General features: G+C 40.9%; 1 protein-coding gene across 1 annotated transcript in view; it reads left to right on the top strand.

Moving 5' to 3' along the window:
- Positions 1–25,000, top strand: part of blk (BLK proto-oncogene, Src family tyrosine kinase) — a 41,449-nt gene that overhangs the window by 12,105 nt on the left and 4,344 nt on the right. Inside the window, exon 11 of the mRNA XM_046299106.1 lies at positions 1,564–1,714. Within this exon, the coding sequence (XP_046155062.1) occupies positions 1,564–1,714 (151 nt within the window). The remainder of the gene's footprint in view (positions 1–1,563; positions 1,715–25,000) is intronic.

Raw genomic sequence — 25,000 nt, 5'->3', positions numbered from 1 at the left:
ACCAGAAGGCAAAAGGCCTCCAGCGGGGGGGCTGGGATTAAAATTGACGAATATCTTAAATATTTGACCAGTATCATATGCCAAATGTTATACCCCTATATTTGATCTTTAAATCAAATAAAATTGTATTTTTCACATGCGCCAAATACAACAGGTGTTACAGTGAAATGCTGACTTACGAGCCCTTAACCAACAATGCAGTTAAAAAAAATAATAATCGGAATAATAAATAAAAGTAACAAGTAATAAAAGACTGGCAGTAAAATAACAAGCTATATACAGGGGGGGTGTACAATACAGGGGGGTACGGGTACAGGGGGGGGGTACGGGTTCAGAGCTAATTTTCCAAAACCATGTCTTGATTTAAAAAAAGATGAATGATGAGTTTGCAATTTGAAGAACTTCAAATCGCTTAGCGAAGCGCTAGACTTTCTCTGAATATTCCTAGCAACATTACGGGTAAGCACTAGTCAATGTGCGTCCTAAAATGGCATCCCATTTTTGATATAGTGTACTGCTTTTGACCGAAGATTATGTGATTAGGTAAGATAATAGGGTGCCGTTTGATGAGGCAGCTACTGAATCAAACACCAGTTCAGGAAACAAAACAAACATTTCAGAGAAGTCAACTATTTATAGTCCTGTTGTACATCCGTTTTAAAAAGCTTTTTTTTTCTTTTCTGCACAAACACGTGGAAAGTGTCAGTTATAGCGAGCTAGTGTGTAAAATTAGGTGGTTTATGTGGTTTCTGCGGTGGGCTAAGAAGAGCTGATTGTGTACTGCTGGGTTTTCCAGCCCCGCCCTTCTTCATCATTAACATCCGGACAGGAAGTCAAGTGAGGTCGTTTTCTTCTTCTTCTTTTCCAGCCACCATGGCATTCGCCCCTCTGAGACCACACGTGTCACTTCCTTTGAGAGGGCATATCCTGTCTAACCCACTTTACTGTGTCAGTGGGTGCGTTCCTAATGGCATCCTTTTTACAATGTGGTGCACTACTTTTGACCCTGGCCCCTGGTCAACATGTATGAACTATATAAGGTAGAGGGTATCCTTTGAGATGCACCAAGGTCTGACTAGAATAGAGAGAAGGACCGTTGTGACTGCATAGGAAACAAATAAGTAAGAGTATTGAAATGGTCGGACATCCGGTGATGCATGTGTGTTGAGTAGCAGGCCTGTATGAGGGTCCGTGTTTAATCAATCGTTTGGGTCCAGAATGATTCTATCTGATCTAAAATAGAACAAAATGACTATCTAGAAATGTCTAAATAATCTGTCTGTCTCTGTCTCTGTCTCTGTCTCTCGTCTCTCTCTCTCTCTCTCTCTCTCTCTCTCTCTCTCTCTCTCTCTCTCTCTCTCTCTCTCTCTCTCTCTCTCTCTCTCTCTCTCTCTCTCTCTCTCTCTCTCTCTCTCTCTCTCTCTCTCTCTCTCTCGTCTCTCTCTCTCTCTCTCTCGTCTCTCTCTCTCTCTCTCTTTCTCTCTCTCGTCTCTCTCTCTCGTCTCTCTCGTCTCTCTCTCTCTCGTCTAACTCTCTCTCTCGTCTCTCTCTCTCGTGTACTAGATAGCTGAAGGCATGGCCTACATTGAGAAGAAAAACTATATCCACAGAGACCTGCGAGCCGCCAACATTCTGGTCAATGAGACTCTCCACTGCAAGATAGCAGACTTTGGCCTGGCCAGGATCATAGAAACGGAGTACACAGCAAGAGAAGGTATGACAACCCCCCCCCCCTTCATTTAACGAGACAAGTCAGTTAAGAACAAATTCTTATTTTCAATGACGGCCTGGGAACAGTGGGTTAACTGCCCTGTTCAGGGGCAGAACGGCAGATTTTTACCTTGTCAGCTCAGGGGATCTTGCAACCTTTAGGTTACTAGTCCAATTCTCTTACCACTAGGCTACCTAACGCCCCAAGGTGTGACTATGAGGCAGTGTTGACACAGGAAACATAGTACACAGCAAAAGAAGGTATGACTATCGGGCAGTGTTTACACAGCAGCCGAATTCTGATCTTTCGGCCTATTATATGCAAAGGATCTAATCTGATCGGTCAAAAGACCAATTACTGGCAAAAGATCAGATTTTCAATTGACATGACGTCCTTGCCATACCTTTGGTAACGCTGGCAACGCGACACACTTGGTCCGCAGCCCAAATTTACCGTAAATATCACAGTAGCCACTAGCCAGTAAGCACAAATTATTCAACAACGACAAAAACACGTTTCTTATAAAACATAATTACAGTAGTGAATAATACAACCAAACTATATTACACTCTTGAAAAATACAACAATTCACGAGTATGCATGTTTTATTTTTATTTTATTTTACCTTTATTTAACCAGGTAGGCTAGTTGAGAACACCTTTATTTAACCAGGTAGGCTAGTTGAGAACACCTTTATTTAACCAGGTAGGCTAGTTGAGAACACCTTTATTTAACCAGGTAGGCTAGTTGAGAACACCTTTATTTAACCAGGTAGGCTAGTTGAGAACACCTTTATTTAACCAGGTAGGCTAGTTGAGAACACCTTTATTTAACCAGGTAGGCTAGTTGAGAACACCTTTATTTAACCAGGTAGGCTAGTTGAGAACACCTTTATTTAACCAGGTAGGCTAGTTGAGAACACCTTTATTTAACCAGGTAGGCTAGTTGAGAACACCTTTATTTAACCAGGTAGGCTAGTTGAGAACACCTTTATTTAACCAGGTAGGCTAGTTGAGAACACCTTTATTTAACCAGGTAGGCTAGTTGAGAACACCTTTATTTAACCAGGTAGGCCAGTTGAGAACACCTTTATTTAACCAGGTAGGCTAGTTGAGAACACCTTTATTTAACCAGGTAGGCTAGTTGAGAACACCTTTATTTAACCAGGTAGGCCAGTTGAGAACACCTTTATTTAACCAGGTAGGCTAGTTGAGAACACCTTTATTTAACCAGGTAGGCTAGTTGAGAACAAGTTTCATTTGCAACCAACCTAGTTGAGAAGACCTTTAAACCATAGCAGTGTGAACAGATTTAACCACAGAGTTGCATTTTATTTAACCAAGACAGTTGAAAGCCCACCTTTATTTAACCAGTTGCTAGTTGACAGCATGTCTTCATTTAACCAGGTATCAGTTGAGAAATGATGAACCAGGTCTCAGTTGAGAACACATTTAACCAGTACATCTTCATCACGTATCATTTAAAATGAGTTGAGAACACCTTTATTTAACATTACAGTTGAGAACACCTTTATTTAACCAGGTAGGCTCCAAAATGATGAACAAGTTCTCATTTGCAACTGCAACATTACAGATAAAGCATAGCAGTGTGATCAGACAACACAAAATGATGAAGCTTCAAGACAAAACATTACAGTAAAGTACGTCTTCATCAAGTATCACTCCAAAATGATGAACCCTCTCATACGAACATAACAGTAAAGCATGTCTTCATCACGTATCACTCCAAAATGATGAACCCTCTCATACGAACATAACAGCATGTCTTCATCACGTATCACTCCAAAATGATGAACCCTCTCACACGAACATTACAGTACGTCTACCGTACAACATTATGACAAAACCAGGCGTCATTATTATCATAAAGGCAAAAAATACAAATCACTGCACGTGGTAAAAGCTAGTTGCTACTGGGGGGAGAAAGTGTGTATTTAAAGAGAATTCAACGCAATGGGCTGCTTGACGTCGTGTTTTTATAGCCGAAGCTATTGACTCATAACCTAAAATAGACCCCGTTTATTTGTGTTCTGAGATAACGTGAACACGATCAAACGTGGATTTAAATTTTCATTTTCACACTTCGGGTGGCTAGACTACCTAGGCCTTTTTAAATCCAAAAATGATTCACTGCAATCAATCAATTATTCAATCAATTAAGCAATCAATTAATCAATTAATGAATGAATCAATCAATCAATACATTAATTAATCAATTCATCAATCAATTCATCAATCAATTAATTCATCAATCAATCACTTAATCAATAGTGATGTTTTGCCAGCATATTCCAGGAGTTTTACCAGAAGTATTTAAAAAAAAAACTTTATGACCTGATTTGAAAAATAATCTGGTACCATCATCAGCTCATATAGAACCGTTTTTATTTTTTACAGCAGATTTTTTTTTTTTACTGTCATACCAACAAGCGCTCACAGTCATCATTTGAGAATTAGAGGCTCAGCCACGTTCTCCAAACGTCCATTTTCGAAGTGATTTTGTTGCTCCTGCATCGTTCCATTTCTCCAAACGTCAAGTTTCTAAGTTAAGAGTTATGTTTAGGCACTCATTCCGGATGGTTAAGGTAAGGGTTAAAGGGTAGGTGTATTAAGTTAAGGTAAGGGTTAAAGGGTAGGTGTATTAAGTTAAGGTAAGGGTTAAAGGGTAGGTGTATTAAGTTAAGGTAAGGGTTAAAGGGTAGGTGTATTAAGTTAAGGTAAGGGTTAAAGGGTAGGTGTATTAAGTTAAGGTAAGGGTTAAAGGGTAGGTGTATTAAGTTAAGGTAAGGGTTAAAGGGTAGGTGTATTAAGTTAAGGTAAGGGTTAAAGGGTAGGTGTATTAATTTAATTTAAGTAAGGGTTAAAGGGTAGGTGTATTAAGTTAAGGTAAGGGTTAAAGGGTAGGTGTATTAAGTTAAGGTAAGGGTTAAAGGGTAGGTGTATTAATTTAATTTAAGTAAGGGTTAAAGGGTAGGTGTATTAAGTTAAGGTAAGGGTTAAAGGGTAGGTGTATTAAGTTAAGGTAAGGGTTAAAGGGTAGGTGTATTAAGTTAAGGTAAGGGTTAAAGGGTAGGTGTATTAAGTTAAGGTAAGGGTTAAAGGGTAGGTGTATTAAGTTAAGGTAAGGGTTAAAGGGTAGGTGTATTAAGTTAAGGTAAGGGTTAAAGGGTAGGTGTATTAAGTTAAGGTAAGGGTTAAAGGGTAGGTGTATTAAGTTAAGGTAAGGGTTAAAGGGTAGGTGTATTAAGTTAAGGTAAGGGTTAAAGGGTAGGTGTATTAAGTTAAGGCAAGGGTTAAAGTGTAGGTGTATTAAGTTAAGGTAAGGGTTAAAGGGTAGGTGTATTATTAATTTAATATTAAGTTAAGGTAAGGGTTAAAGGGTAGGTATTAATTTAATTTAAGGTAAGGGTTAAAGGGTAGGTGTATTAAGTTAAGGTAAGGGTTAAAGGGTAGGTGTATTAAGTTAAGGTAAGGGTTAAAGGGTAGGTGTATTAATTTAATTTAAGTAAGGGTTAAAGGGTAGGTGTATTAAGTTAAGGTAAGGGTTAAAGGGTAGGTGTATTAAGTTAAGGTAAGGGTTAAAGGGTAGGTGTATTAATTTAATTTAAGTAAGGGTTAAAGGGTAGGTGTATTAAGTTAAGGTAAGGGTTAAAGGGTAGGTGTATTAAGTTAAGGTAAGGGTTAAAGGGTAGGTGTATTAAGTTAAGGTAAGGGTTAAAGGGTAGGTGTATTAAGTTAAGGTAAGGGTTAAAGGGTAGGTGTATTAAGTTAAGGTAAGGGTTAAAGGGTAGGTGTATTAAGTTAAGGTAAGGGTTAAAGGGTAGGTGTATTAATTTAAGTTAAGGGTTAAAGGGTTGGTGTATAAATTTAAGGTAAGGGTTAAAGGGTAGGTGTATTAAGTTAAGGTAAGGGTTAAAGGGTAGGTGTATTAAGTCAAGGTAAGGGTTTATACATCAGGTGTATTAATTTAAGGTAAGGGTTAAAGGGTAGGTGTATTAATTTAATTTAAGGTAAGGGTTAAAGGGTAGGTGTATTAATTTAAGTTAAGGTAAGGATTAAAGGGTAGGTGTACTAATTTAAGTAAGGGTTAAAGGGTAGGTGTATTAAGTTAAGGTAAGGGTTTATACACCAGGTGTATTAATTTAAGGTAAGGGTTAAAGGGTAGGTGTATTAATTTAATTTAAGTAAGGGTTAAAGGGTAGGTGTATTAATTTAAGTTAAGGTAAGGGTTAAAGGGTAGGTGTACTAATTTAAGGTAAGGGTTAAAGGGTAGGTGTACTAATTTATGGTAAGGGTTAAAGGGTAGGTGTATTCATTTAAGTTAAGGTAAGGGTTAAAGGGTAGGTGTATTCATTTAAGTTATGGTAAGGGTTAAAGGGTAGGTGTATTCATTTAAGTTAAGGTAAGGGTTAAAGGGTAGGTGTATTCATTTAAGTTATGGTAAGGGTTAAAGGGTAGGTGTATACATTTAAGTTATGGTAAGGGTTAAAGGGTAGGTGTGTACTAATTTAAGGTAAGGGTTAAAGGGTAGGTGTACTAATTTAAGGTAAGGGTTAAAGGGTAGGTGTACTAATTTATGGTAAGGGTTAAAGGGTAGGTGTATTCATTTAAGTTAAGGTAAGGGTTAAAGGGTAGGTGTATTCATTTAAGTTATGGTAAGGGTTAAAGGGTAGGTGTATACATTTAAGTTATGGTAAGGGTTAAAGGGTAGGTGTACTAATTTAAGGTAAGGGTTAAAGGGTAGGTGTATTAATTTAAGGTAAGGGTTAAAGGGTAGGTGTATTCATTTAAGTTAAGGTAAGGGTTAAAGGGTAGGTGTATTCATTTAAGTTAAGGTAAGGGTTAAAGGGTAGGTGTATTCATTTAAGTTATGGTAAGGGTTAAAGGGAAGGTGTATTAATTTAAGTTAATGGTTAAAGGGTAGGTGTATTAAGTTAAGGTAAGGGTTAAACGGTAGGTAGCGTAAACATAACCACATGTAACATATGGATTTGCATAAGTATACACAATGAAAAGTCCCAATGCAAAGTCACACCCCACGTTTCTGTTTTTGGAGTTATTACATAAAACCAAATCAGAATTATGAAGAATGCCAAAGTCATGTCGGAAGTGGTGTGATGTAATATGGAGGACCCAGCAGGCCAGCCTATTCACTATAATGTAAACTTCAACTGGAATAACTTAATGTATAACTTAAAATTCAACCAAATCGTTTGCACTCATGACTACTGGTTTCAATTACGTTTTCAGCCAACTGACAAGCAAATACCCTGTGATTGTATTGTAACAAGTCAACTTGTAAGGTTTCAAGCAAACTAGCCTGCTAAGGTTAGCCAGACTAGCCTGCTACGGTTAGCCCTACTAGCCTGCTAAGATTAGCCCTACTAGCATGCTAACAGTAGCCCTACTAGCCTGCTAAGGTTAGCCCTACTAGCATGCTAACAGGAGCCCTACTAGCCTGCTAAGGTTAGCCCTACTAGCCTGCTAAGGTTAGCCCTACCAGCCTGCTAAGGTTAGCCCTACTAGCCTGCTAAGGTTAGCCCTACCAGCCTGCTAAGGTTAGCCCTACTAGCCTGCTAAGGTTAGCCCTACTAGCCTGCTAACGTTAGCCCTACCAGCCTGTTAAGGTTAGCCCTACTAGCCTGCTAAGGTTAGCCCTACCTGCCTGCTAAGGTTAGCCCTACTAGCCTGCTAAGGTTAGCCCTACCAGCCTGCTAAGGTTAGCCCTACTAGCCTGCTAACGTTAGCCCTACCAGCCTGCTAAGGTTAGCCCTACTAGCCTGCTAACGTTAGCCCTACTAGCCTGCTAAGGTTAGCCCTACTAGCCTGCTAACGTTAGCCCTACTAGCCTGTTAAGGTTAGCCCGACCACCTACTAATGTTACTTTAGCACTGAATTAGTCAGCCAGTTGCTATCAACAACTAGCTTACAGCTACAGTGCCCTCAGAAAGAATTCATGCTCCTTGATTTATTCCACATTTTGTTGTGTTACAGCCTGAATTTAATGGATTACATTATTTTATCACCCATCTACACACAATACCCCATAATGACAAAATTAAAACAGAAATATTACATTTACATAAGTATGTAAATCCTGGTTGGTCCCTGGATGGGAGACCAGATGCTGCTGAAAGTGGTGTTGGAGGGACAGTAGGAGGCACCTTTTCCACTGGTTTCACTCGGACTGGTAATAGGGGTTGCAACAATGAATGCGGATAATTTTAGAAAGAGAGGGTCCAGATTGTCTAGCCCAGCTGATTTGTACAGGGCCAGGTTTTTGTATAGTATAGTTGTGGAAAGTAACATGTATAGTGGTGGACAGTAACATGGCTAGTGGTGGACAGTAACATGTATAGTTGTGGAAAGTAACATGTCTAGTGGTGGACAGTAACATGTATAGTCTAGTGGTGGACAGTAACATGTATAGTGGTGGACAGTAACATGTATAGTCTAGGGGTGGACAGTAACATGTATAGTGGTGGACAGTAACATGTATAGTCTAGTGGTGGACAGTAACATGTATAGTGGTGGACAGTAACATGGCTAGTGGTGGACAGTAACATGTATAGTCTAGTGGTGGACAGTAACATGTATAGTGGTGGACAGTAACATGGCTAGTGGTGGACAGTAACATGTATAGTCTAGTGGTGGACAGTAACATGTATAGTGGTGGACAGTAACATGGCTAGTGGTGGACAGTAACATGTATAGTCTAGTGGTGGACAGTAACATGTCTAGTGGTGGACAGTAACATGTATAGTGGTGGACAGTAACATGTATAGTCTAGTGGTGGACAGTAACATGTATAGTCTAGTGGTGGACAGTAACATGTATAGTGGTGGACAGTAACATGTATAGTCTAGTGGTGGACAGTAACATGTATAGTCTAGTGGTGGACAGTAACATGTATAGTGGTGGACAGTAACATGTATAGTCTAGTGGTGGACAGTAACATGTCTAGTGGTGGACAGTAACATGTCTAGTGGTGGACAGTAACATGTATAGTTGTGGAAAGTAACATGTATAGTGGTGGACAGTAACATGGCTAGTGGTGGACAGTAACATGTATAGTCTAGTGGTGGACAGTAACATGTCTAGTGGTGGACAGTAACATGTCTAGTGGTGGACAGTAACATGTCTAGTGGTGGACAGTAACATGTCTAGTGGTGGACAGTAACATGTCTAGTGGTGGACAGTAACATGTATAGTTGTGGAAAGTAACATGTATAGTTGTGGACAGTAACATGGCTAGTGGTGGACAGTAACATGTATAGTCTAGTGGTGGACAGTAACATGTCTAGTGGTGGACAGTAACATGTCTAGTGGTGGACAGTAACATGTATAGTCTAGTGGTGGACAGTAACATGTATAGTGGTGGACAGTAACATGTATAGTCTAGTGGTGGACAGTAACATGTATAGTCTAGTGGTGGACAGTAACATGTATAGTGGTGGACAGTAACATGTATAGTCTAGTGGTGGACAGTAACATGTCTAGTCTAGTGGTGGACAGTAACATGTCTAGTGGTGGACAGTAACATGTATAGTGGTGGACAGTAACATGTATAGTGGTGGACAGTAACATGTATAGTGGTGGACAGTAACATGTCTAGTCTAGTGGTGGACAGTAACATGTATAGTGGTGGACAGTAACATGTCTAGTGGTGGACAGTAACATGTCTAGTGGTGGACAGTAACATGTCTAGTCTAGTGGTGGACAGTAACATGTCTAGTGGTTGACAGTAACATGTATAGTCTAGTGGTGGACAGTAACATGTATAGTGGTGGACAGTAACATGTATAGTCTAGTGGTGGACAGTAACATGTCTAGTCTAGTGGTGGACAGTAACATGTCTAGTGGCGGACAGTAACATGTATAGTGGTGGACAGTAACATGTATAGTGGTGGACAGTAACATGTATAGTGGTGGACAGTAACATGTCTAGTCTAGTGGTGGACAGTAACATGTATAGTGGTGGACAGTAACATGTCTAGTGGTGGACAGTAACATGTCTAGTGGTGGACAGTAACATGTCTAGTCTAGTGGTGGACAGTAACATGTCTAGTGGTTGACAGTAACATGTATAGTCTAGTGGTGGACAGTAACATGTCTAGTGGTGGACAGTAACATGTCTAGTGGTGGACAGTAACATGTATAGTCTAGTGGTGGACAGTAACATGTCTAGTGGTGGACAGTAACATGTCTAGTGGTGGACAGTAACATGTCTAGTGGTGGACAGTAACATGTCTAGTGGTGGACAGTAACATGTATAGTCTAGTGGTGGACAGTAACATGTATAGTCTAGTGGTGGACAGTAACATGTATAGTGGTGGGCAGTAACATGTATAGTCTAGTGGTGGACAGTAACATGTATAGTGGTGGACAGTAACATGTATAGTCTAGTGGTGGACAGTAACATGTATAGTCTAGTGGTGGACAGTAACATGTCTAGTGGTGGACAGTAACATGTCTAGTGGTGGACAGTAACATGTATAGTGGTGGACAGTAACATGTATAGTCTAGTGGTGGACAGTAACATGTATAGTGGTGGACAGTAACATGTATAGTCTAGTGGTGGACAGTAACATCTATAGTCTAGTGGTGGACAGTAACATGTATAGTGGTGGACAGTAACATGTATAGTCTAGTGGTGGACAGTAACATGTCTAGTGGTGGACAGTAACATGTCTAGTGGTGGACAGTAACATGTATAGTGGTTGACAGTAACATGTATAGTCTAGTAGTGGACAGTAACATCTATAGTCTAGTGGTGGACAGTAACATGTATAGTGGTAGACAGTAACATGTATAGTCTAGTGGTGGACAGTAACATGTATAGTGGTGGACAGTAACATGTATAGTGGTGGACAGTAACATGTCTAGTGGTGGACAGTAACATGTTTAGTCTAGTGGTGGACAGTAACATGTATAGTCTAGTGGTGGACAGTAACATGTATAGTCTAGTGGTGGACAGTAACATGTATAGTGGTGGACAGTAACATGTATAGTCTAGTGGTGGACAGTAACATGGCTAGTGGTGGACAGTAACATGTCTAGTGGTGGACAGTAACATGTATAGTGGTGGACAGTAACATGTATAGTCTAGTGGTGGATAGTAACATGTCTAGTGGTGGACAGTAACATGTATAGTGGTGGACAGTAACATGTATAGTCTAGTGGTGGATAGTAACATGTATAGTGGTGGACAGTAACATGTATAGTCTAGTGGTGGACAGTAACATGTATAGTGATGGACAGTAACATGTATAGTCTAGTGATGGACAGTAACATGTATAGTCTAGTGGTGGACAGTAACATGTATAGTCTAGTGGTGGACAGTAACATGTCTAGTGGTGGACAGTAACATGTTTAGTCTAGTGGTGGACAGTAACATGTCTAGTGGTGGACAGTAACATGTTTAGCGGTGGATAGTAACATGGTTAGCGGTGGACAGTAACATGTTTAGCGGTGGACAGTAACATGTTTAGTGGTGGACAGTAACATGTTTAGTGGTGGATAGTAACATGTTTAGCGGTGGACAGTAACATGTTTAGTGGTGGACAGTAACATGTTTAGCGGTGGACAGTAACATGTTTAGTGGTGGATAGTAACATGTATATGGTGGATAGTAACATGTTTAGCGGTGGACAGTAACATGTCTAGTGGTGGATAGTAACATGTTTAGCGGTGGACAGTAACATGTCTAGTGGTGGACAGTAACATGTCTAGCGGTGGAAAGTAACATGTTTAGTGGTGGACAGTAACATGTTTAGCGGTGGATAGTAACATGTCTAGCGGTGGACAGTAACATGTTTAGCGGTGGACAGTAACATGTATAGTCTAGCGGTGGACAGTAACATGTTTAGCGGTGGATAGTAACATGTTTAGCGGTGGATAGTAACATGTTTAGTGGTGGACAGTAACATGTATAGTCTAGTGATGGACAGTAACATGTATAGTCTAGTGGTGGACAGTAACATGTATAGTCTAGTGGTTGACAGTAACATGTATAGTCTAGTGGTGGACAGTAACATGTATAGTCTAGTGGTGGACAGTAACATGTATAGTCTAGTGGTTGACAGTAACATGTTTAGCGGTGGACAGTAACATGTCTAGTGGTGGACAGTAACATGTATAGTCTAGTGGTGGACAGTAACATGTTTAGCGGTGGATAGTAACATGTTTAGTGGTGGATAGTAACATGTTTAGTGGTGGATAGTAACATGTTTAGTGGTGGATAGTAACATGTTTAGCGGTGGATAGTAACATGTTTAGCGGTGGACAGTAACATGTATAGTATAGTGGTGGATAGTAACATGTTTAGCGGTGGATAGTAACATGTTTAGTGGTGGACAGTAACATGTTTAGCGGTGGATAGTAACATGTATAGTGGTGGATAGTAACATGTTTAGTGGTGGACAGTAACATGTTTAGTGGTGGATAGTAACATGTTTAGCGGTGGACAGTAACATGTATAGTCTAGTGGTGGACAGTAACATGTATAGTCTAGTGGTGGACAGTAACATGTTTAGCGGTGGATAGTAACATGTTTAGTGGTGGACAGTAACATGTATAGTCTAGTGGTGGACAGTAACATGTTTAGTGGTGGATAGTAACATGTTTAGCGGTGGACAGTAACATGTTTAGCGGTGGACAGTAACATGTTTAGCGGTGGACAGTAACATGTCTAGTGGTGGACAGTAACATGTTTAGCGGTGGACAGTAACATGTCTAGCGGTGGAAAGTAACATGTTTAGTGGTGGACAGTAACATGTTTAGCGGTGGACAGTAACATGTCTAGTGGTGGACAGTAACATGTTTAGTGGTGGACAGTAACATGTATAGTCTAGTGGTGGACAGTAACATGTTTAGCGGTGGATAGTAACATGTTTAGCGGTGGATAGTAACATGTTTAGTGGTGGACAGTAACATGTATAGTCTAGTGATGGACAGTAACATGTATAGTCTAGTGGTGGACAGTAACATGTATAGTCTAGTGGTTGACAGTAACATGTATAGTCTAGTGGTGGACAGTAACATGTATAGTCTAGTGGTGGACAGTAACATGTATAGTCTAGTGGTTGACAGTAACATGTTTAGCGGTGGACAGTAACATGTCTAGTGGTGGACAGTAACATGTATAGTCTAGTGGTGGACAGTAACATGTTTAGCGGTGGATAGTAACATGTTTAGCGGTGGATAGTAACATGTTTAGTGGTGGATAGTAACATGTTTAGTGGTGGATAGTAACATGTTTAGTGGTGGATAGTAACATGTTTAGCGGTGGATAGTAACATGTTTAGCGGTGGACAGTAACATGTATAGTATAGTGGTGGATAGTAACATGTTTAGCGGTGGATAGTAACATGTTTAGTGGTGGACAGTAACATGTTTAGTGGTGGATAGTAACATGTATAGTGGTGGATAGTAACATGTTTAGCGGTGGATGGTAACATGTTTAGCGGTGGATAGTAACATGTTTAGCGGTGGACAGTAACATGTATAGTCTAGTGGTGGACAGTAACATGTATAGTCTAGTGGTGGACAGTAACATGTTTAGCGGTGGATAGTAACATGTTTAGTGTAAGTCGCTCTGGATAAGAGCGTCTGCTAAATGACTTAAATGTAAATGTAAATGTGGTGGACAGTAACATGTATAGTCTAGTGGTGGACAGTAACATGTTTAGTGGTGGATAGTAACATGTTTAGCGGTGGACAGTAACATGTTTAGCGGTGGACAGTAACATGTTTAGCGGTGGACAGTAACATGTTTAGTGGTGGACAGTAACATGTTTAGCGGTGGACAGTAACATGTTTAGCGGTGGATAGTAACATGTTTAGTGGTGGACAGTAACATGTATAGTCTAGTGGTGGACAGTAACATGTATAGTGGTGGATAGTAACATGTTTAGCGGTGGATAGTAACATGTTTAGCGGTGGATAGTAACATGTTTAGCGGTGGATAGTAACATGTTTAGTGGTGACAGTAACATGTTTAGTGGTGGACAGTAACATGTTTAGTGGTGGACAGTAACATGTTTAGCGGTGGACAGTAACATGTTTAGTGGTGGACAGTAACATGTTTAGTCGGTGGATAGTAACATGTTTAGCGGTGGACAGTAACATGTTTAGCGGTGGATAGTAACATGTTTAGTGGTGGATAGTAACATGTTTAGTGGTGGATAGTAACATGTTTAGTGGTGGATAGTAACATGTTTAGCGGTGGACAGTAACATGTCTAGTGGTGGATAGTAACATGTTTAGTGGTGGATAGTAACATGTTTAGTGGTGGACAGTAACATGTTTAGCGGTGGACAGTAACATGTTTAGCGGTGGATAGTAACATGTTTAGCGGTGGACAGTAACATGTTTAGCGGTGGATAGTAACATGTTTAGCGGTGGACAGTAACATGTTTAGTGTGGACAGTAACATGTTTAGCTAGTGGTGGATAGTAACATGTTTAGCGGTGGACAGTAACATGTATAGTGGTGGACAGTAACATGTATAGTCTAGTGGTGGATAGTAACATGTATAGTGGTGGACAGTAACATGTATAGTCTAGTGATGGACAGTAACATGTATAGTCTAGTGATGGACAGTAACATGTATAGTCTAGTGGTGGACAGTAACATGTATAGTCTAGTGGTGGACAGTAACATGTCTAGTGGTGGACAGTAACATGTTTAGCGGTGGACAGTAACATGTTTAGCGGTGGATAGTAACATGTCTAGTGGTGGACAGTAACATGTTTAGTGGTGGATAGTAACATGTTTAGCGGTGGACAGTAACATGTTTAGCGGTGGATAGTAACATGTCTAGCGGTGGATAGTAACATGTTTAGCGGTGGATAGTAACATGGTTAGCGGTGGACAGTAACATGTTTAGCGGTGGACAGTAACATGTTTAGCGGTGGACAGTAACATGTTTAGTGGTGGATAGTAACATGTTTAGCGGTGGACAGTAACATGTTTAGTGGTGGATAGTAACATGTTTAGCGGTGGACAGTAACATGTTTAGTGGTGGATAGTAACATGTATAGTGGTGGATAGTAACATGTTTAGCGGTGGACAGTAACATGTCTAGTGGTGGACAGTAACATGTTTAGCGGTGGACAGTAACATGTCTAGCGGTGGAAAGTAACATGTTTAGTGGTGGACAGTAACATGTTTAGCGGTGGATAGTAACATGTCTAGCGGTGGACAGTAACATGTTTAGCGGTGGACAGTAACATGTATAGTCTAGCGGTGGACAGTAACATGTTTAGCGGTGGATAGTAACATGTTTAGCGGTGGATAGTAACATGTTTAGCGGTGGACAGTAACATGTATAGTCTAGTGGTGGACAGTAACATGTATAGTCTAGTGGTGGACAGTAACATGTATAGTCTAGTGGTTGACAGTAACATGTATAGTCTAGTGGTGGACAGTAACATGTATAGTCTAGTGGTGGACAGTAACATGTATAGGGTAGTGGTTGACAGTAACATGTTTAGCGGTGGACAGTAACATGTCTAGTGGTGGACAGTAACATGTATAGTCTAGTGGTGGACAGTAACATGTATAGTCTAGTGGTGGACAGTAACATGTTTAGCGGTGGATAGTAACATGTCTAGTGGTGGATAGTAACATGTTTAGTGGTGGATAGTAACATGTTTAGCGGTGGATAGTAACATGTTTAGTGGTGGATAGTAACATGTTTAGTGGTGGATAGTAACATGTTTAGCGGTGGATAGTAACATGTTTAGCGGTGGATAGTAACATGTTTAGCAGTGGACAGTAACATGTATAGTATAGTGGTGGATAGTAACATGTTTAGCGGTGGATAGTAACATGTTTAGCGGTGGATAGTAACATGTATAGTGGTGGACAGTAACATGTTTAGTGGTGGACAGTAACATGTTTAGTGGTGGATAGTAACATGTATAGTGGTGGATAGTAACATGTTTAGCGGTGGATGGTAACATGTTTAGCGGTGGATAGTAACATGTTTAGCGGTGGACAGTAACATGTATAGTCTAGTGGTGGACAGTAACATGTATAGTCTAGTGGTGGACAGTAACATGTTTAGCGGTGGATAGTAACATGTTTAGTGGTGGACAGTAACATGTATAGTCTAGTGGTGGACAGTAACATGTTTAGTGGTGGATAGTAACATGTTTAGCGGTGGACAGTAACATGTTTAGCGGTGGATAGTAACATGTTTAGCGGTGGACAGTAACATGTTTAGCGGTGGACAGTAACATGTTTAGCGGTGGATAGTAACATGTTTAGCGGTGGATAGTAACATGTTTAGCGGTGGACAGTAACATGTATAGTGGTGGATAGTAACATGTATAGTGGTGGATAGTAACATGTTTAGTGGTGGATAGTAACATGTTTAGCGGTGGACAGTAACATGTTTAGTGGTGGATAGTAACATGTTTAGCGGTGGACAGTAACATGTTTAGCGGTGGATAGTAACATGTTTAGTGGTGGATAGTAACATGTTTAGTGGTGGATAGTAACATGTTTAGTGGTGGATAGTAACATGTTTAGCGGTGGACAGTAACATGTCTAGTGGTGGATAGTAACATGTTTAGTGGTGGATAGTAACATGTTTAGTGGTGGATAGTAACATGTTTAGCGGTGGACAGTAACATGTTTAGCGGTGGATAGTAACATGTTTAGCGGTGGATAGTAACATGTTTAGCGGTGGACAGTAACATGTCTAGTGGTGGACAGTAACATGTATAGTCTAGTGGTGGACAGTAACATGTATAGTGGTGGACAGTAACATGTTTAGTGGTGGACAGTAACATGTTTAGCGGTGGATAGTAACATGTTTAGCGGTGGACAGTAACATGTTTAGTGGTGGATAGTAACATGTTTAGTGGTGGACAGTAACATGTTTAGCGGTGGACAGTAACATGTTTAGCGGTGGATAGTAACATGTTTAGCGGTGGACAGTAACATGTATAGTGGTGGACAGTAACATGTATAGTCTAGTGGTGGATAGTAACATGTCTAGTGGTGGACAGTAACATGTATAGTCTAGTGGTGGACAGTAACATGTATAGTGATGGACAGTAACATGTATAGTCTAGTGATGGACAGTAACATGTATAGTCTAGTGGTGGACAGTAACATGTATAGTCTAGTGGTGGACAGTAACATGTCTAGTGGTGGACAGTAACATGTCTAGTGGTGGACAGTAACATGTTTAGTGGTGGATAGTAACATGTTTAGCGGTGGACAGTAACATGTTTAGCGGTGGATAGTAACATGTCTAGCGGTGGATAGTAACATGTTTAGCGGTGGATAGTAACATGGTTAGCGGTGGACAGTAACATGTTTAGCGGTGGACAGTAACATGTTTAGCGGTGGACAGTAACATGTTTAGTGGTGGATAGTAACATGTTTAGCGGTGGACAGTAACATGTTTAGTGGTGGATAGTAACATGTTTAGCGGTGGACAGTAACATGTTTAGTGGTGGATAGTAACATGTATAGTGGTGGATAGTAACATGTTTAGCGGTGGATAGTAACATGTTTAGCGGTGGATAGTAACATGTTTAGTGGTGGATAGTAACATGTTTAGTGGTGGATAGTAACATGTTTAGCGGTGGATAGTAACATGTTTAGCGGTGGATAGTAACATGTTTAGCGGTGGACAGTAACATGTATAGTATAGTGGTGGATAGTAACATGTTTAGCGGTGGATAGTAACATGTTTAGCAGTGGATAGTAACATGTATAGTGGTGGACAGTAACATGTTTAGTGGTGGACAGTAACATGTTTAGTGGTGGATAGTAACATGTATTGTGGTGGATAGTAACATGTTTAGCGGTGGATGGTAACATGTTTAGCGGTGGATAGTAACATGTTTAGCGGTGGACAGTAACATGTATAGTCTAGTGGTGGACAGTAACATGTATAGTCTAGTGGTGGACAGTAACATGTTTAGCGGTGGATAGTAACATGTTTAGTGTAAGTCGCTCTGGATAAGAGCGTCTGCTAAATGACTTAAATGTAAATGTAAATGTGGTGGACAGTAACATGTATAGTCTAGTGGTGGACAGTAACATGTTTAGTGGTGGATAGTAACATGTTTAGCGGTGGACAGTAACATGTTTAGCGGTGGACAGTAACATGTTTAGCGGTGGACAGTAACATGTTTAGCGGTGGATAGTAACATGTTTAGCGGTGGATAGTAACATGTTTAGCGGTGGATAGTAACATGTTTAGCGGTGGACAGTAACATGTATAGTGGTGGATAGTAACATGTATAGTGGTGAATAGTAACATGTTTAGCGGTGGATAGTAACATGTTTAGCGGTGGATAGTAACATGTTTAGCGGTGGATAGTAACATGTTTAGCGGTGTACAGTAACATGTTTAGCGGTGGACAGTAACATGTTTAGCGGTGGACAGTAACATGTTTAGCGGTGGACAGTAACATGTTTAGCGGTGGACAGTAACATGTTTAGCGGTGGATAGTAACATGTTTAGCGGTGGACAGTAACATGTTTAGTGGTGGATAGTAACATGTTTAGTGGTGGATAGTAACATGTTTAGTGGTGGATAGTAACATGTTTAGTGGTGGATAGTAACATGTTTAGCGGTGGACAGTAACATGTCTAGTGGTGGATAGTAACATGTTTAGTGGTGGATAGTAACATGTTTAGTGGTGGATAGTAACATGTTTAGCGGTGGACAGTAACATGTTTAGCGGTGGATAGTAACATGTTTAGCGGTGGATAGTAACATGTTTAGCGGTGGACAGTAACATGTCTAGTGGTGGATAGTAACATGTTTAGCGGTGGACAGTAACATGTTTAGTGGTGGATAGTAACATGTTTAGCGGTGGACAGTAACATGTTTAGCGGTGGATAGTAACATGTTTAGCGGTGGATAGTAACATGTTTAGCGGTGGATAGTAACATGTTTAGCGGTGGACAGTAACATGTTTAGCGGTGGACAGTAACATGTTTAGCGGTGGATAGTAACATGTTTAGCGGTGGACAGTAACATGTATAGTGGTGGACAGTAACATGTATAGTCTAGTGGTGGATAGTAACATGTATAGTGGTGGACAGTAACATGTATAGTCTAGTGGTGGACAGTAACATGTATAGTGATGGACAGTAACATGTATAGTCTAGTGATGGACAGTAACATGTATAGTCTAGTGGTGGACAGTAACATGTATAGTCTAGTGGTGGACAGTAACATGTCTAGTGGTGGACAGTAACATGTTTAGCGGTGGACAGTAACATGTTTAGCGGTGGATAGTAACATGTCTAGTGGTGGACAGTAACATGTTTAGTGGTGGATAGTAACATGTTTAGCGGTGGACAGTAACATGTTTAGCGGTGGATAGTAACATGTCTAGCGGTGGATAGTAACATGTTTAGCGGTGGATAGTAACATGGTTAGCGGTGGACAGTAACATGTTTAGCGGTGGACAGTAACATGTTTAGCGGTGGACAGTAACATGTTTAGTGGTGGATAGTAACATGTTTAGCGGTGGACAGTAACATGTTTAGCGGTGGACAGTAACATGTTTAGCGGTGGAAAGTAACATGTTTAGTGGTGGACAGTAACATGTTTAGCGGTGGATAGTAACATGTCTAGCGGTGGACAGTAACATGTTTAGCGGTGGACAGTAACATGTATAGTCTAGCGGTGGACAGTAACATGTTTAGCGGTGGATAGTCAAATCAAATCAAATCAAATTTATTTATATAGCCCTTCGTACATCAGCTGATATCTCAAAGTGCTGTACAGAAACCCAGCCTAAAACCCCAAACAGCAAACAATGCAGGTGTAAAAGCACGGTGGCTAGGAAAAACTCCCTAGAAAGGCCAAAACCTAGGAAGAAACCTAGAGAGGAACCGGGCTATGTGGGGTGGCCAGTCCTCTTCTGGCTGTGCCGGGTAGAGATTATAACAGAACATGACCAAGATGTTCAAATGTTCATAAATGACCAGCATGGTCAAATAATAATAAGGCAGAACAGTTGAAACTGGAGCAGCAGCACAGTCAGATGGACTGGGGACAGCAAGGAGCCATCATGTCAGGTAGTCCTGGGGCACGGTCCTAGGGCTCAGGTCCTCCGAGAGAGAGAAAGAAAGAGAGAATTAGAGAGAGCATATGTGGGGTGGCCAGTCCTCTTCTGGCTGTGCCAGGTGGAGATTATAACAGAACGTGGCCAAGATGTTCAAATGTTCATAAATGACCAGCATGGTTGAATAATAGTAAGGCAGAACAGTTGAAACTGGAGCAGGAGCATGGCCAGGTGGACTGGGGACAGCAAGGAGTCCTCATGTCAGGTAGTCCTGGGACATGGTCCTAGGGCCCAGGCCAGTTGAAACTGGAGCAGCAGCATGGCCAGGTGGACTGGGGACAGCAAGGAGTCATCATGTCAGGTAGTCCTGGGGCATGGTTCTAGGGCTCAGGTCCTCCGAGAGAGAGAAAGAAAGAGAGAAGGAGAGAATTAGAGAACGCACACTTAGATTTACACAGGACACCGAATAGGACAGGAGAAGTACTCCAGATAAACAAACTGACCCTAGCCCCCCGACACATAAACTACTGCAGCATAAATACTGGAGGCTGAGACAGGAGGGGTCAGGAGACACTGTGGCCCCATCCGAGGACACCCCCGGACAGGGTTTAGCGGTAGTAACATGTTTAGCGGTGGATAGTAACATGTTTAGCGGTGGACAGTAACATGTATAGTCTAGTGATGGACAGTAACATGTATAGTCTAGTGGTGGACAGTAACATGTATAGTCTAGTGGTTGACAGTAACATGTATAGTCTAGTGGTGGACAGTAACATGTATAGTCTAGTGGTGGACAGTAACATGTATAGGGTAGTGGTTGACAGTAACATGTTTAGCGGTGGACAGTAACATGTCTAGTGGTGGACAGTAACATGTATAGTCTAGTGGTGGACAGTAACATGTATAGTCTAGTGGTGGACAGTAACATGTTTAGCGGTGGATAGTAACATGTCTAGTGGTGGATAGTAACATGTTTAGTGGTGGATAGTAACATGTTTAGCGGTGGATAGTAACATGTTTAGTGGTGGATAGTAACATGTTTAGTGGTGGATAGTAACATGTTTAGCGGTGGATAGTAACATGTTTAGCGGTGGATAGTAACATGTTTAGCGGTGGACAGTAACATGTATAGTATAGTGGTGGATAGTAACATGTTTAGCGGTGGATAGTAACATGTTTAGCGGTGGATAGTAACATGTATAGTGGTGGACAGTAACATGTTTAGTGGTGGACAGTAACATGTTTAGTGGTGGATAGTAACATGTATAGTGGTGGATAGTAACATGTTTAGCGGTGGATGGTAACATGTTTAGCGGTGGATAGTAACATGTTTAGCGGTGGACAGTAACATGTATAGTCTAGTGGTGGACAGTAACATGTATAGTCTAGTGGTGGACAGTAACATGTTTAGCGGTGGATAGTAACATGTTTAGTGTAAGTCGCTCTGGATAAGAGCGTCTGCTAAATGACTTAAATGTAAATGTAAATGTGGTGGACAGTAACATGTATAGTCTAGTGGTGGACAGTAACATGTTTAGTGGTGGATAGTAACATGTTTAGCGGTGGACAGTAACATGTTTAGTGGTGGATAGTAACATGTTTAGCGGTGGACAGTAACATGTTTAGCGGTGGATAGTAACATGTTTAGTGGTGGATAGTAACATGTTTAGTGGTGGATAGTAACATGTTTAGTGGTGGATAGTAACATGTTTAGCGGTGGACAGTAACATGTCTAGTGGTGGACAGTAACATGTCTAGTGGTGGATAGTAACATGTTTAGTGGTGGATAGTAACATGTTTAGTGGTGGATAGTAACATGTTTAGTGGTGGATAGTAACATGTTTAGTGGTGGATAGTAACATGTTTAGTGGTGGATAGTAACATGTTTAGCGGTGGACAGTAACATGTTTAGCGGTGGATAGTAACATGTTTAGCGGTGGATAGTAACATGTTTAGCGGTGGACAGTAACATGTCTAGTGGTGGATAGTAACATGTTTAGCGGTGGACAGTAACATGTTTAGTGGTGGATAGTAACATGTTTAGCGGTGGACAGTAACATGTTTAGCGGTGGATAGTAACATGTTTAGCGGTGGATAGTAACATGTTTAGCGGTGGATAGTAACATGTTTAGCGGTGGACAGTAACATGTTTAGCGGTGGACAGTAACATGTTTAGCGGTGGATAGTAACATGTTTAGCGGTGGACAGTAACATGTATAGTGGTGGACAGTAACATGTATAGTCTAGTGGTGGATAGTAACATGTCTAGTGGTGGACAGTAACATGTATAGTGGTGGACAGTAACATGTATAGTCTAGTGGTGGATAGTAACATGTATAGTGGTGGACAGTAACATGTATAGTCTAGTGGTGGACAGTAACATGTATAGTGATGGACAGTAACATGTATAGTCTAGTGATGGACAGTAACATGTATAGTCTAGTGGTGGACAGTAACATGTATAGTCTAGTGGTGGACAGTAACATGTCTAGTGGTGGACAGTAACATGTTTAGCGGTGGACAGTAACATGTTTAGCGGTGGATAGTAACATGTCTAGTGGTGGACAGTAACATGTTTAGTGGTGGATAGTAACATGTTTAGCGGTGGACAGTAACATGTTTAGCGGTGGATAGTAACATGTCTAGCGGTGGATAGTAACATGTTTAGCGGTGGATAGTAACATGGTTAGCGGTGGACAGTAACATGTTTAGCGGTGGACAGTAACATGTTTAGCGGTGGACAGTAACATGTTTAGTGGTGGATAGTAACATGTTTAGCGGTGGACAGTAACATGTTTAGTGGTGGATAGTAACATGTTTAGCGGTGGACAGTAACATGTTTAGTGGTGGATAGTAACATGTATAGTGGTGGATAGTAACATGTTTAGCGGTGGACAGTAACATGTCTAGTGGTGGATAGTAACATGTTTAGCGGTGGACAGTAACATGTCTAGTGGTGGACAGTAACATGTTTAGCGGTGGACAGTAACATGTCTAGCGGTGGAAAGTAACATGTTTAGTGGTGGACAGTAACATGTTTAGCGGTGGATAGTAACATGTCTAGCGGTGGACAGTAACATGTTTAGCGGTGGACAGTAACATGTATAGTCTAGCGGTGGACAGTAACATGTTTAGCGGTGGATAGTAACATGTTTATCGGTGGATAGTAACATGTTTAGCGGTGGACAGTAACATGTATAGTCTAGTGATGGACAGTAACATGTATAGTCTAGTGGTGGACAGTAACATGTATAGTCTAGTGGTTGACAGTAACATGTATAGTCTAGTGGTGGACAGTAACATGTATAGTCTAGTGGTGGACAGTAACATGTATAGGGTCTAGTGGTTGACAGTAACATGTTTAGCGGTGGACAGTAACATGTCTAGTGGTGGACAGTAACATGTATAGTCTAGTGGTGGACAGTAACATGTATAGTCTAGTGGTGGACAGTAACATGTTTAGCGGTGGATAGTAACATGTCTAGTGGTGGATAGTAACATGTTTAGTGGTGGATAGTAACATGTTTAGCGGTGGATAGTAACATGTTTAGTGGTGGATAGTAACATGTTTAGTGGTGGATAGTAACATGTTTAGCGGTGGATAGTAACATGTTTATCGGTGGATAGTAACATGTTTAGCGGTGGACTGTAACATGTATAGTATAGTGGTGGATAGTAACATGTTTAGCGGTGGATAGTAACATGTTTAGAGGTGGATAGTAACATGTATAGTGGTGGACAGTAACATGTTTAGTGGTGGACAGTAACATGTTTAGTGGTGGATAGTAACATGTATAGTGGTGGATAGTAACATGTTTAGCGGTGGATGGTAACATGTTTAGCGGTGGATAGTAACATGTTTAGCGGTGGACAGTAACATGTATAGTCTAGTGGTGGACAGTAACATGTATAGTCTAGTGGTGGACAGTAACATGTTTAGCGGTGGATAGTAACATGTTTAGTGTAAGTCGCTCTGGATAAGAGCGTCTGCTAAATGACTTAAATGTAAATGTAAATGTGGTGGACAGTAACATGTATAGTCTAGTGGTGGACAGTAACATGTTTAGTGGTGGATAGTAACATGTTTAGCGGTGGACAGTAACATGTTTAGCGGTGGACAGTAACATGTTTAGCGGTGGACAGTAACATGTTTAGCGGTGGACAGTAACATGTTTAGCGGTGGATAGTAACATGTTTAGCGGTGGATAGTAACATGTTTAGCGGTGGACAGTAACATGTTTAGCGGTGACAGTAACATGTAGTGGTGGATAGTAACATGTATAGTGGTGGATAGTAACATGTTTAGCGGTGGATAGTAACATGTTTAGCGGTGGATAGTAACATGTTTAGCGGTGGATAGTAACATGTTTAGCGGTGTACAGTAACATGTTTAGCGGTGGACAGTAACATGTTTAGCGGTGGACAGTAACATGTTTAGCGGTGGACAGTAACATGTTTAGCGGTGGACAGTAACATGTTTAGCGGTGGATAGTAACATGTTTAGCGGTGGACAGTAACATGTTTAGCGGTGGATAGTAACATGTTTAGTGGTGGATAGTAACATGTTTAGTGGTGGATAGTAACATGTTTAGTGGTGGATAGTAACATGTTTAGCGGTGGACAGTAACATGTCTAGTGGTGGATAGTAACATGTTTAGTGGTGGATAGTAACATGTTTAGTGGTGGATAGTAACATGTTTAGCGGTGGACAGTAACATGTTTAGCGGTGGATAGTAACATGTTTAGCGGTGGATAGTAACATGTTTAGCGGTGGACAGTAACATGTCTAGTGGTGGATAGTAACATGTTTAGCGGTGGACAGTAACATGTTTAGCGGTGGATAGTAACATGTTTAGCGGTGGACAGTAACATGTTTAGCGGTGGATAGTAACATGTTTAGCGGTGGATAGTAACATGTTTAGCGGTGGACAGTAACATGTTTAGCGGTGGACAGTAACATGTTTAGCGGTGGACAGTAACATGTTTAGCGGTGGATAGTAACATGTTTAGCGGTGGACAGTAACATGTTTAGCGGTGGATAGTAACATGTTTAGCGGTGGACAGTAACATGTTTAGCGGTGGACAGTAACATGTTTAGCGGTGGATAGTAACATGTTTAGCGGTGGACAGTAACATGTTTAGCGGTGGACAGTAACATGTTTAGCGGTGGATAGTAACATGTTTAGCGGTGGACAGTAACATGTTTAGCGGTGGACAGT

The sequence above is a fragment of the Oncorhynchus gorbuscha genome, linkage group LG14 (assembly GCF_021184085.1).
Source record: "Oncorhynchus gorbuscha isolate QuinsamMale2020 ecotype Even-year linkage group LG14, OgorEven_v1.0, whole genome shotgun sequence".
Taxonomy (NCBI): domain Eukaryota; kingdom Metazoa; phylum Chordata; class Actinopteri; order Salmoniformes; family Salmonidae; genus Oncorhynchus; species Oncorhynchus gorbuscha.
This window is presented reverse-complemented; position numbering and strand designations above follow the sequence as displayed.